This window comes from Chroicocephalus ridibundus, chromosome Z (genome assembly GCF_963924245.1).
Source record: "Chroicocephalus ridibundus chromosome Z, bChrRid1.1, whole genome shotgun sequence".
In the NCBI taxonomy this organism is placed as follows: domain Eukaryota; kingdom Metazoa; phylum Chordata; class Aves; order Charadriiformes; family Laridae; genus Chroicocephalus; species Chroicocephalus ridibundus.
Genome location: NC_086316.1, coordinates 76,802,428 through 76,818,613, shown reverse-complemented (window position 1 = coordinate 76,818,613; position 16,186 = coordinate 76,802,428). Strand labels below are relative to the sequence as shown.

At 51.9% G+C, this 16,186-nt stretch overlaps 2 protein-coding genes across 4 annotated transcripts in view; both read right to left on the bottom strand.

Moving 5' to 3' along the window:
* Positions 1–101: 101 nt before the first annotated feature.
* On the bottom strand, positions 102–4,439 carry SPMIP6 (sperm microtubule inner protein 6). The gene is made up of 7 exons (XM_063320968.1): positions 4,302–4,439; positions 3,024–3,168; positions 2,369–2,481; positions 2,185–2,260; positions 1,879–2,060; positions 1,690–1,730; positions 102–477 (listed from the first exon to the last, which is right to left on the bottom strand). Exons 1-7 carry the CDS (start codon positions 4,437–4,439, stop codon positions 372–374), a joined length of 801 nt encoding a protein of 266 aa, XP_063177038.1. The 3' UTR covers positions 102–371.
* Positions 4,440–6,285: 1,846 nt separating this feature from the next.
* Positions 6,286–16,186, bottom strand: part of FAM219A (family with sequence similarity 219 member A) — a 101,262-nt gene continuing 91,361 nt past the window's right edge. For 2 of the 3 annotated variants that reach the window (XM_063319442.1, XM_063319444.1), the window contains exon 6: positions 6,286–15,918. In XM_063319442.1, coding sequence (XP_063175512.1) covers positions 15,760–15,918 — 159 coding nt within the window. In that variant the 3' untranslated portion in view covers positions 6,286–15,759. The remainder of the gene's footprint in view (positions 15,919–16,186) is intronic. The other variant, XM_063319443.1, reaches the window with a different exon arrangement.

Below are 16,186 nucleotides of genomic sequence, written 5' to 3'. Positions count from 1 at the left end.
TGCTTTCAAATCCCCCTCCTTATTTAGCCCGTGTCCATGCTCAGTATCCCAGATGGATGGCAACTCTTCCTGGATAACTTGGCAAAAGCAAACACGTCCTAAGCAGCCCAGCGTGAAGCCGGCAAACACGGGTATCAATGACTGCTTCTATTTCTGGCTGTGTTACTATGCTCTGAGAGATTTTCCTTGCGTGCTTGCGTGGTCTCCAGCCTGTGGGTGGTGGCAGGGTACCAGCCCCTGCCGGGGGTGCCCAGCAAGCCAGCAGTCCCTAAAGTTTCTCCCCTCTCCCTGGGAACTTCCCCAGCCTGTAGGAAAGGGTCTGAGGGGAATGATTGCTCAAGCCAGTTTTAATGCAAGCCCATCTTTGTTCTTCACCAGTGACACAGGGCAGAGTAAGCCTCTGAGGTAAACTCGGGGTGGATGATGTAGGTCCCTCCCTGGACTCCTCCTGTTGTCACGAAGTGGCTTGTGTCCCACCTAGGAGAGCAGATAAAGGTGTCAGGCATAGGAGGATGAAACCCCAGCGAGGAAGAAGAGCAGAAAACCTGCTTCTGGCTGCCAGTATTGCTGCCCCCATCCACTTTGGTGTGTGTCTTTGGGCACTGAGGCCGAAGCAAAGCTTGGGCAGAAGAGCTGAAGCTCCCTGGCATGGCCATCTCAGCAAGCTGCCTCCAGGGGGGGTCTCCCACCTTGCAAACACCCACTCTCTCTTGCACCGTCATGTTCCTAAAATCTTAATTCCCAGAGCCATACCAGTTCACGAAAATCTGCCTGTTTCTCAGTGGAGAAGATCTTGAGAAATATCTCGCTGAGTCTCAAGCATAGGGACATCTACGAGGAACCCAGTGCTCCCTGTTTGTTCTTCTTGTTGTTTGGTTTTAGTTTCTAGGCTCAGGAATTTAAAGCCAATCACGGCTTTCTGCAAAGCTTGATGCCTAATTTTGGCCCACAGGGGATTGATGCAGTAGCAGAGTGATGACTAAGCTGGTTGAACAGCCTCCCCTCTCCCCTCACTGCTTCCCCAGGGCTGAAAAAAGCTGCCTTGGCAATGGAGTCATCCTAAAGGTAAACATGTGGGGATTAAAAGGTGCTGCTGGACCTGCAGCGGGTGAAGGACGGGGCTGATTACCGCGTAACCAACAACGTGACCAGGGAACAGGTTCTTGGATAAGAACAGCAAACAATGACAACACAAAAAACAAGAGCAACATAAGAAACACTGATGTAGTCTCAAAATCAGGGAGAAGCTAAGCTACGTTGCCGCCAGGCTCAGCGGTGCCAGCAAGATTTCAGGTGCTGTACAGTCCCAAGAACCACTGGATGAGACCAAGCATAGAAACATTTGTCCTGGGAGTAAATCTGGCAACTGCTTCTCCACAGGGAGCAACAACATGGTCCACAGCCCAGCACTGCCCTCCCTGGTCACGTCTACTCAGCCTGCCTGCATGGGTACCGTGATGGGACCTGCTACCCCTTGGGGTCTGCAGTCCGCACCATCATCCCCAGAATAACCCTCTGAAAAATTTTGCATGAAACCCTAATGAAAAGAAAGCTAGTGACTGGCTGGTGTTAGGAAAAAATAATAAGCTTTTCCTCCAGGGCAACCACCTTGGAGTGCTCCCTGCACTGAACCTGTCTGCACTTAGGGCTCCTGAAGCGGGGGGATGGCTGGGGGTGATATGTACATACACAACATTGCTCTGGGGCTGTGACTGCACCACAGGATACTTCTGCAAGAGACAGAGGACGTAGGGTGAGCAGTGGCCCCGAGGACAAGGGAGGTTATGTCCATCCCATCCCAACCCAAAGCAACACAATCCACCCCATGCCATCCCACCCCATGCCATCCCACCCCATCCCATCCCGTCCCATCCTTACAGTCCTCTCTCCTAGTGCACGGTGATGTCTTCTGATGGGAGAGGCCCCATCAACGTAGTAGTCCATCCCTCGCAGCCAGTAGTGGCGCCCAGAGCAGGGGCTGTAGTAGCCGTGGAAGCATCCCCTCCCCGTCACGGTGTACAAGGGCAGCCTGTGCGCCATGTTGGCAACCATCTCCCTCTCTGCAAGCGGAGGGATGGTGAGGGTAAGGGTGAAGAGGAGCAGCGAGCACATCACCCGGATGGATGCCAGCATGGCACAGGCACAACTACAGATGGAGTACAGGGACAGGGTGAGGGCAGTTACCAAATTCACTGAGGCAGGTGGGTTTCAGGCAGTATGGCACAGGTAAGCTGTTCAGGGAGGTCTCCACCCTTGTCTCCTGCAAGGAGTGATGGCAGCACTTGCTGGATCACCTCTGCAGAGCCCGAGGTGCTAGCAGCACCTGAGGCAGCTCCAGTTTGGGGGGGCAAAGGTTGTTGGACTATACCCTGGGCAGGAGGGGGAGGTAACAGGAGTGCTTATTCCAGGCTGCGCTGTTGTAGGGACATGTTCTCCACGTGATGTATTTGTCCTCGTTGACAAAAACTGGCTTGTACTTCTCTGCAATGCAAAAGTGACAGGCAGGGGTGTCCTGTGGTGCTGGGGACGTGGGGGGACAGCCAGAGAGTCCCAACTGTTCCCCCTCTCCTCAAAATACACTGTCACGGGGCCAGGGGACATATCAGAGGTGCTGGTCCTGGGGTCCTTGCTAAGATCTGTGATGGAGGTGACACCCACTACTTCCAGCTTGGTGGTCACTCATTTCTGCCCACACAGCCTTGGTCCCTGGGGGCTACGAGGTGCCAGGAAGGTGACCCCCCAGGCAGCACCTACCACCAGGGGGTATTTAAGGGGCCACCAGGGGAGAGAAGCCCGGGGACCTGTGGACATGTCAAGGACAGGGACAGTCTCAGTGCAGAGATGGAGATAGGCAGCTGTGGGAAAGCCACAAATGCAGATTCTGGGGGAAAGTCCCTTCACCACTCTGGGGGGGATGCAGGATGCAAAAGCGGTGGATGAACAGAGCCGCTGCTGGTACCCTGAGCCCCCCATGGGGATGTGTGCCACATGACACAGAGGGACAGTTGGGACCTCAGCAGTACCTTCAGACCTGGCCAGACAGTACTTGTTGGTCCAATAAGTAGCGGCGTCGATGGTGTTCCTGTAGTGCTCCTGCATGGCCACCTTAATCAGATGCTCGGGCTCACCTTGGCTCGCTGGATTTTGGACTGGGGGCAATGTTAATCCCTAAAACAGCAGGGAGGGGGGAGAGACACCCAGTGTCTGCCTTTGTGGCCACTGGGGCACACAGTGAAGCTGATTATCGGGCATGGTCTAGTGCTGGAGGCGCAGCTGGAGATCCAAGCACCAAGCCTCCCTTTGCAATGGGTGGGCATGGGGGTCGTAGCAGCACTATGTTCCCCCCCACCTCCGCAGGCTTACCACTCGCCAAAAACTGGGGGACGGAGGATGGTTGGGCATCATTGGCTCCTCTCCCCCTGCACCCAGGGTGTCCACAGGCATCTGGGCACTTTGAAGAGTGGGAGATGGGGTGGATGCACTGGGGCTGCCAGGTATGGGGCCAACAGAGGTTGAGAAGGGAGTTATGGTACCAAACCAATGTCCTACAGCTGGCAAAGCCCAAGAGGGCTGGGGCCCTGCAGGGCAGGTGGGCGGCCTCGTTGCGTGAGCCATTTCTGTCCCTGCACAGTGGTGACATCCCCCTCCATGCCCTCTGCTGGCTCCTTCGTTATAGTGCACAGGCTAAGAAGGCTGCGGGAGATGAGCCCGTTTGCAGCGTGCTTTGCGTTGGAGCCTGCACACTTGTTAGCCCGTGTGGGGAAAGCTGCATGTCCCCCAGACACACCCCAGTGATCAGGGCTGAGAGGGGTTTTTCAGTCCTTAGATTTCCCTCTGGCATGCAAGGTCCCCCAGTCAGAACTGAGCTGAGCCTGGGGGCTGTAGCAGCTCTCAGAGCCACCTGACCTGCCCTTCTTCACCACCGACTCACACAGCAGCGCTGGGCTGACCCCTGCCACTGCCTCAGTTTCTCCTTCCTCAGCAGATCCTGCCCCCTGTGGACTCTGAAACCTACTGATGGACCGGGCTGACATGTGAGAGCTTGTGCTGCTGACCACCAGCCCTGAGAGCCTGAAGCCACTGCGGGGTGCAGCTGCAGGGGACAAGAAGCCAGCAAGCACAGTCTGTGGGGTGTCAAAAGCCTTCCTAACCAGGGAGCGTGACAGCCTCCCCCTCCTCCCCATTACACCCAGGTAGTGAGGCACCCTGTGAGTCCCTGTGCCACCCCCCTGCCCAGCACTGAGCATCCACAGCTGAGTACGAGTAGAAACCCCGAGGTTTTCTCCTCTGGCAGCATTTACCTGCGTCACAAATTTGTTTTCCTTCCAGAGCTGCTGTGAACTCTGCTTGTACATGGTCTTTTTGATAGAGCATGGTGGGCGGTAGGAGTCGGTGTAAGTGCTGATGGGAGTCTTGTGCTTGTTGGAGAAGCGGAACATGGTGGAGCAGCCCGCTGGGACGGGAGTGCTTGGAGTCCCAGAGGGTCCCGAGGATACCCCACTGGGTGAGCAGCACTGCGTGGGGCTGGGGGCTTGCAGCCCACGCAGGAAAGGGAAGGGGGCTGGTGCCACTTCTCTGCCAGCCCCCGGGTGGTGCTTGTGCTATCAGTGATGTCACAGTGTGGGAGCAGGGGGATTTGGTGGCTTCCCATCAGTCCCATAGCTACGCTCTGGTTCTAGCCTAGGGCATGGCAACTGCTGCCTGCATCCCCTCCACCCCCGTCTCAAAGCACCCTCCTGGCTTTGGCTCTGGCCTTCCTCCCCTCCTGCCGGCAACTGCCTTAACAATGGTAGGAAATAGTATCAGCTGATCCTAATCAAGATCATTTTATTTTGGGAGGTGCAGGAGCAATGATTGTGGTTTTTCCAGCCCCTCTCTCCTGTATTTCCTTGGAAACCTCCTGCAGCAACCCAGCTGTGTGCACACACCACCGCAGCAGTGCAGCCACCGCCCGGGGCACAGCACCGCTGTCATAGCCTGATGGGGTAGCCAGGGCAATTATTGCCTGCTCCGCCTCCCCTTTTTAATTACAAAGCTGGATTTTGGTGATCCCGTATGGCTCATTTGGTCTTCTGTCCTGAGTGGCGGGCTCTGCTGCCAGAGTGAGGCATCCTCACCCACCTCAGTGCAGAGAGGCAGCTGGGTTTTGCTAGGGAGGGATTTGCATGAACTGTGTTTGCTTTTCCCTGAGCTGTGGGGGTCGAGCAGAAACCCTGCCCCTGCAGAAACCCTGCTGCGGCCTGGCTTGTTACGCAGTGCCATCTCAGAGCCCTGCTCTGCTCCCGGCTCTGGCCCCTCTGCTGCCACATTTTTTGAGGTGACCAGTGTCACCCATGTCCATCTTGGCAGGGTGGATGCCAACCCGCCCCCCCAAGGTCTGCAGAGCCCTGCTTCTGTTTGCTGCGGGCGACGGTGGGGCTGAGCAGCCCTGGGGCACCCGAATGCTTCCAGGCAAATGGGATTAATGCACCATTAGAGATGAAATGAAGAAAATGAGCTGCCATTGATTTTCACACCCTGCTGGTCGCTGTTGAGACAGGCTCGGGCTCTCCATCAGCCCTGTCCCCTGCTGGGAGCCAGCGGGAAGCTGGGAGGGAAGGGTGGACAGACCTGGGGGGCACAGATCTGCAGGGGGAGGTGGAGTCCAAGCCTCTCGCAGGGGCCAGATGGACTTATCCGGTGACAGACCAGCTACCAGCATGAGCTACTGGCCCGCTCATGCTGCCCCCTGGGGTTTCCAGCTGCTGGCACTGGACTTAAAAATCAGTGCTCGGCTCCCACGCCAACAGCTTTGCCGGGCAGAAATGGCTGCAATGATGGGGAAAAAGTTATTCCATATTCCACCCATCAATGTCATACAGATGCAGCACTTCTTTCTGCTTCTGTCACAGCCCAGATGCAGGGTCTGTGTCCAAGCCCGCGTGCCTTCTCCTTGGTGAGAAGCGTTTCCCAAACAATGGCTGGGGGCCAGACGCCCCGGCGGGTTTCCCTGTGCCACAGGCACATCTCCACACCAGAATCTTCTGCTGGGCTCAGGCAGGCTGGTATTGGGCATGGCGTGAAGGCTGGCACCCCCTGATTTCAGTATCTGTGACTGCTGCGGGCTCAGAGGAGATGGTGCGGTTTGTACCCTCTCACCCTGGTTCGCTCCAATGAAGAAAGGCTGGCAGGCTGTTTTTCATATGTATGCTTTTTAATATCATTAATTCTGTTACACTACACACAACCAGTAACAATGATAAATACTGCAATGGAAATGTTAAAAAAAATATTATACGTTTCATGTTTTTGAAAAAAAACCCCACATTTTAAAATAAATTAATGCATAAAACTGATGGTAGAAAACCCAAACCAAACCACAACACAACTGATCTGTTTAAGGCAATACTCTACGCAGACAGGAACAGAAGTACAACAGTGTGCTACATGTTCTGAACGGGAAAAAATGAAAGAAAAGAAAACCCATACAAGATGCAAACTGATGCTTCGGGAGTGAAAAAACTCCCAAAACCAGATAATAAAACCAATGGCCAAGTTAAGTGCAGCATTAATACACTCTGCATGTCAAATGATTAGCAGGTTCCTAACATGGACTAAGGTCAAGCTACAACAAATTTATCTTCCTAATTAAAAGGTTATTCAGGTCAAACCCTACATTTAAGTCTACTTTGCATTTGGCTGCTTCAGCTATGTTTCACTATATGCAAGGACAGCTGGAAATTCATGTCCTGCTCGTGAGATTAACACAAAGGTCGGGAGGTCTGTCCTCCTGAAAGATATTTCCATTAAATACATCCAAAAAAGGATCTTGCTTTTGGTGATCCATGGAAATGCCTCCTTCCACTCTATCCCCTGGGGCACCAGGCACCGCACGAGGAAAGGAGACCTGTGAAGCATTTGCTTGGGTTGCGTTTTTTCCAAGCTGAGGGCATGAAATGGAAGTGCAGCTTTGATCTGGACTCGGAGGAGTGCTGTTTCCTTGTCTGCCAGAAATGCCTGTCTGTAGCCTGCTGAAAGCGCTTTGCCAGCATGGGAGAAACCCAGCCTGGATCCAAGCTCTGCATACAGCCACAGCGTTTGCTACTAAGGTTGGTGCGAAGCTCCATACCTGCTGCGACAGCCAGTGAACCCCAACTATTAATGCAGCCCAGAACTTGGCCACTGGAAGGTGGACAATAATCGTAATGCCAAAAAAATCCCCCTCTTGCTCAAAAAAGAAAAGAAAAGGGACAGTAGCCACTTTCTGCCAGATTCCCCCGGTAGATCCCCATCAGCTGCCACCCACGCAAGACCGTCAGTGCCAGATCTCACCAGCATTGACCCAGTACATTCCCAGTAAGGTGCATGTCTGCAAGGTGCTGCCAGGGGGCAAAGAAGGTCCTTAGAAGATGGTCAGAGCCTCCTGTGCTGCCCTGCTAGAGCGCATGTGGAGGAAGATATGGTACATGAGGAAAGAAAACCCAAGCGAAATTACAAGACTTGTGATGGCCAACAACTGTTTGGGCTGCCTTGGGCTTGGGTGGGAGATGGGGATGCAGAACTGGGCTGAGAGTCACTTTGGTGCAACTGCCTGTGGTGCTCATCACTGGTGCATGGGGTGGGGGGAGGAAAGATGATGGCTGCTTCAAGAAAAGAGGAGTGTAAGGAGGACGTGTGCGGTATAACAAGGCTTGCGATTCTAGGACTAACCACTGGACACGGATACTGAAGATTACCTGTGACAACTAGCTACTCTTCTACCATTGCTGCTCCTTCCCCCACTTCCTGGTCTGACTCTTCTTCCATCTGGGAAGCCGTGGCTGTTTGGCGTGATGGCCAGCACTGACTCTCCTACCCCAGACCCCACGCAGCGCGCAGGGTGACTCAGCTGCAGGATGCAGTGAGGTCTGGAAGTCGCATGGTAGGCACAGACCATCTCTGCCTGCAAGTAGCGCCTGCTTTCAGACCCTTCAGAAAGCGATTTGATGCTGGCTCATTTCCTTTATTAAACTGAAGGTTCAATAACCTCTGTGGGAGGAGTGAAAATGGTTAAAAATGTGCAAAAAGGGGGGGGAACCCCCCCACAACTTTCTGAATTTTCTCCCCTGCAAAGACTTCATCCTCTGCAAGAGTCTTTTTCCCTGCAGAACTACAGCCCTACCAGCATGCCTTACAGTGCCCAGCCCCAGCACAGCGAGAGCACAGCCAACAGGCATCCCACCCATGCCTCCGCTGCAGGTCTCCACAGCAGCTCCTCCTGCACCAGGAGGACATGGTCTGGCAGGCCCGGGACCTGGCGCTTGGGTCCCAGACCTCCCACAGCACTGACGACAGGAGGGTGAAGGCAGCCAGCTTGGCTTGCTGGATCACACCAAGGTTTTATCCTCGCCTGGTGAACCCTCAGCCCTACAGCCCTCAGGCGGGTGAAGAGAAATTCCAGCCTGCTCTCTGGATCACCCATGATCTTGGATTTCCATGATTGCTGGATCTCCCACTGGTCTGATATTTGCCTTGGGTTTGTCTCAGGACAGAGGCAGCTACAAGCTGAATACAGCTGCTACTGAAGCTTTTCCATGCAAAGAAACTGAGGAAAGAAATCTGTGAGCTAGGGATGGAGATGAAGGTGATAAAAACCAGAAGGGCTGTTATGAAGAGAGCCGGTACAAGTTTTCCAGCTGTCTCCATGCACCTGTATCACATCTCCTAACAAACTAATCTCCCAGATCATGCAGACTTGAGGAAGGTAACAAATGGAGTTGCAGCTTTTCTGGGGTGCAGAAGCAAGAAGGCAGTCTGTGTGGAGAGCAGAGCTTCCCAGGGAGCCCACCCTGGGGCAGCTGGATGAGCAACGAGGGGAGAAATGCTGCTCTGGGAGGGTAAACATCTCGGCAGGTAATGAGACTTAACTCAGCATGGCCTTTTGGTGGCCTTTTCTTTTCCCGATGCCTACTGTGATGGTTTCCAGTGACACATCTGAGACGGTCACATTTTAATAAAGGTTCTTTTGTACCTTCCGCTCCCTGATGCAATCCCACCACCTGTGTCATACAATCATAGAATCATAGAATCATAGAATCATAGGGTTGGAAGGGACCTCTGGAGATCATCTAGTCCAACCCCCCTGCCAGAGCAGGGTCACCTAGAGCAGGTTACACAGGAACACGTCCAGGTGGGTTTTGAATGTCTCCAGAGATGGAGACTCCACCACCTCTCTGGGCAGCCTGTTCCAGTGCTCTGCCACCCTCAGGGTAAAGTAGTTCCTCCTCATGTTTAGGTGGAACTTCCTATGTTCCAGTTTGTGCCCATTGCCTCTTGTCCTGTCCCCGGGCACCACTGAAAAGAGCCTCGCCCCATCCTCCTGACCCCCACCCTTTAAGTATTTATAAGCGTTGATAAGGTCCCCCCTCAGTCGTCTTTTTTCCAGACTGAAGAGACTCAAATCCCTCAGCCTTTCCTCATAAGAGAGGTGTTCCAGTCACCTAATCATCTTTGTAGCCCTCCGCTGCACCCTTTCCAGCAGTTCCCTGTCCTTCTTGAACCGGGGAGCCCAGAACTGGACACAGTACTCCAGGTGCGGCCTCACCAAGGCAGAGTAGAGGGGGAGGATGACCTCCCTTGACCTGCTGGCCACGCTCTTCTTGATGCACCCCAGGATGCCATTGGCCTTCTTGGCCACAAGGGCACATTGCTGACTCATGGTCAAGCAATGGAAATTTCCTACTATGGAAATGGCTCCACAGACCAGGCACAACCAGCAAGGTGGACTCCTTCCAGGAGCAAACCCGTCTTTTGCCGGAGCAGCTTTTTAGAGAAAGAGAAAGGCTTGGAGCCACCACCAGTGGCAAATGGGTCTGGGAAGCAATGGGAAGAGCTGCTCTCCACAGGCACCAGGGAAAGCTGCAGCCTCTCCTGCCAGTCTCCGTGCTGCTCTGCGATACAGCTTGCTGCACGGTTGCGTGGGCCACAGTGCTCTGCTCCATGTAATCTCAATTAGTCCCCAACCTTTCCCTCCCCAGCAAGCTGTCCAAGCAGTGCTCAGCCAGCCAGCATTTAGCTGCTGTGATCCTGGGATTGCCACCAATGCCAAGGGGGACAAAGGAGGGGGTGTAGCTGTAATTTTCTGGAAGCAATGCAGCAGCTCAGCTGCCAAATACAGGGAGTTAAAATATGGATGCCAGCCCCTGTGAGAAACCCACATTAATCTTCCGCAGGTAATGCCAGGTCACAACCTCTCCCCTCTATGCTAAATTGCTGGCCCTTCTGCTTCGTGGCTTGTGTGGTTCTGTAATAGAGGTGGGTTTGTCTGATGAGATGCAGTTCAAGGTTTGCGGCAATCCCTCTCACAGGAAAGCCTTGAAAGGAAGTGAGAGGGATGCAATGTTCTCCTATGTGTGAAAAAGCACCTTAAAATGAAGACCTTCCCATGCCTTCCCCTTAGGCTCAACCTCTCCCAGCCCGCCCTGTGGCACAGCCCATCGATGCAGATGTTTCTTGTGAACACACAGCCTGTGCTTGCTGAGCCAGGCAGCAGCCAGTGACAAAGCTTACTTCATTCTAGGTAAGAGTGGCCATACCCCATGGGAGCTTGAAGGGAGAATGGCAAAGCAAAGGAAAATCCCAGGTGAAATTAGTAGTTTATACCCTCAGATGATTACACGGATGCTAAAAGTGAGAGCATGAAACTGATGTGGGAATATCCCAAAAGAGCCCTTCCATGCTCTCCTCCATCAGCACTAGCTATCCCAGTTGCACTTCTAAGTTCCTTAACTCTACTCGCAGGGGATGGTGCTGTTGGGCCACCAAATCTTCTTACATGTTCCCTGTAGCAGCACGCAGATTGAGAAGTCAGTTGTGCGAGAGCCAGCTGCCAAATAACTGGGAAACACATCCTTGCCAAACATCTTCCCCCAAAGCTGTTTAATCTCTCTCTAACCTCCACCCCGCAGCCTTCTGGCACATGCAGGCAACATCAGAAGCTGGTAAACAGAGGGAAAGCAGAGCCGTGCTTTGAAAATATGCATAAAATTTCTACAGCATGCTTTTTGCATCTCGCTTGCAGAACCTATCAATGGTGCCCATCACACACTTGGCAACATCCAGGCAGGGTGGTGGCAGCATCTCGGGAAGGCAGGTTTCTCCCCTGTGCTGCAGGAGGGAATGGACATCAAGAGGGGATGCGACCTGCCTGAGGCTAGAGCAAATGCGTACCACGTGCCACAGCAGCAAGGGACGCTAGATCTCATTTCTGTGCTCCAACACTCCAGCAGACTCTCTGCAGTAGTATTTGGCTGAGGTGCCAGCTCGGGGACATGGTGTTTCTGGTGTGTGCATCTGGAAGCGATCTTTGCTCCCTGCTGGTATCGGCACTGCACTGAGATGGATTAACTCGGACAACGGGGATCTGCCCTAGGCCAAGACAGCACTTGGCAACCTTTCTAGTTACTGCTTGTTTTCTTTTTCCTGTTGTTCCATCTGGTGCCCAGCTGGATCCTCCCTTTCTTCAAAAGCATCTTCATGTTTCGGTTGAGTCACACACAGAGCGCTGTACTTTTCAAGCCTCCTGCACGCTGTTGTACAGCTCGCAGGCCAGCCCGAGGACAGGCTCTGCGTGGAGAGGAAAGGATTCTGCTCAGGATCGCAGAGAGACCAATGTGTCAGCCAGCAGACAGCTGAGCAGAGCAGGTGCCTCCTTTTGGCAAAGGAGCTGAAGAGGCAAACCACAAGCAGCTGAGTCCATCTTGTCCGTGGGGGAGCGTCCTGATGTCCCTTTCAAAGTTCATGCAGCAGGCTTGGTTGCCTGCTTTTGCAGCTGCAAGGCATCTGCAGTCAAGACAGCCAGAACAGCATAGCAGACCCAATGGCCGAGCATACACATTGGGCGGTGGACATGCAGCAACATCAGATATGACCCAGTGGCTCTTCCAAGGGTTGGCTTCAACATTTGTCTGTTAAGACATCAAATGAGCCTTCGGGATGGTCGCCTGGACATCAGCCTCCTTTCAGCTGGTTTATTTACAACCACCAGAAAAGCAGACTAGACCACGCTATCTAACAACCTTCCTCAACACTAGGACGATGCTCCTCCTCACAGAGACATCCGAAAATGGGGAGTTTGCAGACTGGAGAGACAGAGCTGAGTGCTGAGATCCTGGACTTCAAAGCCAGCTCACGTTAAAGGGCAAAATTAACATCTGATAAAAGGAAAGGACTTCTTAAACTCAGGTGATTTGGTGACTGAAATTACATAAAATCCTAACAAAAAGCCGATCTGTCTTTAGGAGGCGTCAAATGCAGATTCCCTTGTGGAGGCACCAGCATCAATATCCTTAAGTCGTATTTGCATGGTAATTTAGGTGGACAGCAATGCAGCCTTTCACACTCCATCGTGCTTCTCCCCTTCGTATTCTGTACAACTTTGGACTGAAAATGGGGCCTGAAAAGACCATCTGGTTTGGTGCAAAGGCTGGAACAAGGAAGAATTTTCTTTCTTGCATGCAATCTGCATTTAGGAGAGTGCCCAGCAGCTCTGCAGTTTTTAGGGCTTTGTAATGTTGCAACAGAAAGTCAGGGTCTGTGCTTTTTGCTTTTGCCTTCTCCAGGCCATGGTGAAGGAGAGCAGTGCCAGGATGGCCATGTATCTATACACCTTCCCGGGAAGTCACCACAGCATAACCTCCAACAATAAAACCTTCTGGCAGAAGCAAAGGTCTGAACATGAGACCAGAGAGGGAGAGCCAGCCCAATCTGCGGTTAATGCATACTGACAGGCTGTCCACCATACTCCGTAACGAGCCAACAAACACGCCACATGGTCATAACCTGCTTAAGGGGGCTGCGGTTCAGAAGGGTTAGCGTTCAATTTCCTGTGATAGCCACATGTGCATTGCCTTAATCCATTCAGCCTTCCTGATAATGACCCTACACAGGTAACTACTTTCCCCCACCCTTTCTACTTTATTCCCCTAATAAAATATATGAACACAAAGCATAGAGAGGAGAAGCCAAAAAATTGCCATTTTATGGTCCTGTACTGTCATGCCAAACCAGCTGTTTGTGCAGCCAGCTCTTTCTGTGTGCAGGCAAAAACACTTGGCTTGTGCTTCGGTCTGTGTTTGGAGGAAGCACTGTGTGTAACATTTAAACTCACCTCCCTCCCCCCCTAAAGGCCTGTGCTAGAAGCAGACGCACATCACACAATGCAAAGGGCGGAGGGCAGTTGCAGGGCTGTGGAATACCATAGGGCACATGACAGGCAAAAAACAGCAAAATGGGCAATAAAAAAGCTTGGTTGTAGTGCCATGGGGCAGCAGTTACCAGGGAAGGTCTGTCCTTCAGAGGGGAGGTGTTAACCCTGGGAGATACAGCGTCAGCAAGCCTCAGTCTGTCTTGGACCGAACGTGATGGCAGCACGAAGGACACCTGTGCCACCCGCAGTCTGGCTGACCCAGGTAAAGACATGGCTTGTTGCCCTAACAGGCACACTGATACGCTCCGAGCTCCTAAGCAAGGGCTGTGGGAAAGGCTGAGCGTGTGCAGCCCGGCTGGAAGGCACAGAGGCTAACCCAGGTGGATAAACGTGATGAAGACATTGCACGGTACCAATGTTGAACTGCAAAGTCCCTCCTTAGGAAAGTGAAGATTTAAAGGGATGTCCTATAGGATTTGGTTTGACCATGGCGTTTCTCATAGGTTTTGACTACATTCCCCATTCAAAAAAAAGACTTCTTAAGGAATATTTTTCCCTTTCATCTTTTTTCTCTACACAGTGTTGTCAGAGCTCTCCCCCCACCTCCAGACAACTTGCTAACCTCAACCTGAGCTAGCACTGGAGAGGAAAGCAAGCACGCGAAAGAAGAAGGGAAGAATTGGAGACCTGCTTCTTTAGAAACGTTTTGGAACTATTCCCCCTCAGCATTACGAGGTGGTGAGAAAGGGAGAGGAATTCATTTGAGAAACACTGTTCCTGGAGGAGCTGGCAATTTAACCAGTACTTCTGCACAAGGAGGCAGGAATGCTCTTTCTGTGGGCTGGAGCCAGAGTGACAGCACCCTGTCTTAGGGTGGGGAGGCAAACAGTTGCCCATACCAGCTAGTGAATAATAAAGCTGAGGAATCTTGTGTGCCTGGTCTTTTGCTCACACTGTGGATGGTATCGTGCTTGGCAGTGCAGAGTGAAACCCCAGGGTATTAAATAATTCTCCTCCTAACCATGAAAAGGACTTCTTAGAGACTCAGCTCACTCCATGCCGATTTCAGATGGGGGATCTATCTGTTGGGGTGGAGCTCAGGCTCTGCCTTGTGACTCAGGAGTTCTGATGGGAAGCTCAGAATTGCCCTCGCTTTTTCCCTTCCCCAGGCTATAAAGCAAGTGATGACCCAAGGCAGGCGGCCCTTCCTCCTGGCAGGGCAGGAAAACACACAGTCGTGCCTGTGGCAAAAGATTTCAACACTGAGAAAAATGCCAGCCCATCCCTCGCCTGAGCCCCACATATGCTGAAACCAGCAATGGAAGACCGGCTAGGGAGAAGACACGCTTCCTAATTCCAGAAATGATTTTGCATTAAAAACAACCCGCTGGTCAACTGGCAATTCAGTCCAGCTACCTAATGTAACGCCACATTTCCTGACTACTCCAGCACCAAATAAACACAATTGCTCCCGACATGGGACAGCTTTAACACAGACCAAGCCTAGTGCACAAGTGGGCAGAGCTGAGATAAACAGTAGTTTCCTCTCATGGGTTTTTTTCAGCTGAAGCTGTTCATAATTCTGCTGTTGCTGAAAACTCCCCTGAAGCCTGCCACCACCACAAATCTCTCCCACAGGCACCAGGAGACACAGTGTCAAGAGAATATCAAAAGTTGAGCACTGTAAAAATGTGCTTTCCTCAACTAGCTTATCTGGCACTGACCTTCAGACTGCGCTGCTCTAGTCCTGTCTTGCGCAGGACTCATTTTTTCTTAGTTGAACAAAGTTTAAGATTTTTGGAGGCAGATGGGTCTCACAGGAATTAAGTATAGGCTGAAGTTAGTATACGTGACTGGACTGAACTCAGGAGCATAGTATTCTTGGGCAAGGACTGAATCCCCAAAGAGCATGGATGGATTACAGATCGAGTCTGATGTGTTCAGTGATAATTTAATGTGGAGCTAAGGGTAGATTGCATTGGATATGTGACACAACAGCTCTAGCTAGTACTGACTCACAGTGAAATGTCACCTTCACAAGTGAATGAATGGTGTCATGCTAGTCCTGGCTATCCTTGCCATAAGAAAGGATCCCCTGGTCCGTTCCCATTCCTGTGCCCCACTTACAGTATCATTTTGGTTATGCAAATGAAACAGGTTTAGTGAATGAATTAAGAACTGACCTCCTCTCACTGGTAAAACCCCCTGATACCTCAGACTCACCCCTGGTTTCACAGATGGATTGGTTTCAGTGGGTAGGATTACCTGCAGCCCCATCTGACCTTTCCCATTCTGGAACAGACACCTTACAAAATATCCCCAGTGCCTGCACAAACCAAGGAGGTATCTCTGGACCGCTCTGTATTCGCTCTCCAGACCAGTCAGTTCTGCCAGGCACTGCCTGGCACTTTGAGCAATTTTTCTTTTGTTTAACCATAGTTTAAAATAACTTATCAACCAATCATAAAATGAATTTTTTGGTTTCTCCTGGCTCCATGAACACAAAGAGGTGCACGTCCTACCATAGGAGGAAGCAATGGCTGTTAAGTTTTACAGTTATAGTGGAAAGCACTGATCACAGCCTGCCGGCCTCACTACTGGATGTGACAGGCGGTGGAGGAGGTGGCTTGGCAACACATGCAGGTAGGGTTGACCGATTTAGGGGGGATTAGGTCGAGGTCCTCGTCATCTGGGATCTCATCTAACCGGTACCCATCCTTTAGCAGCTGGATGTTCAAGTCTTGGTTGATCTGCTACAGACAAAGAGACAAACAGTCAAACACTTCTTCCTTCTGATGGTGAGAAGATGAAGGAGCGCCCTTATTCTGGTATATATTTCCCCATCATTAGGAGCTGCCCCACCAATGAAAGAGTTCTTGACCTCAGGCGAGGGCTGCCTTCTGCTGTTCTAGTTTCTTCCAGAATAGGAGTACTAGAGTGAGATATTCCAGAGTAGCAAGTTGATGCACTATTTTATTCTGGAATAATCCTTCCATGAAGACAAGCCCTCATTTAAAGTAA

Bases quoted from the DNA above. Each gene is read 5' to 3' on its own strand.
- SPMIP6 (XM_063320968.1), bottom strand. From the start codon at position 4,439: ATGTTCCGCTTCTCCAACAAGCACAAGACTCCCATCAGCACTTACACC. The intron at 2,061-2,184 runs GTAACTGCCCTC...CTCCGCTTGCAG, and splicing joins CACCTGCCTCAGTGAATTTG to AGAGGGAGATGGTTGCCAAC. The intron at 1,731-1,878 runs GTAAGGATGGGA...TGTCTCTTGCAG, and splicing joins GTGCACTAGGAGAGAGGACT to AAGTATCCTGTGGTGCAGTC.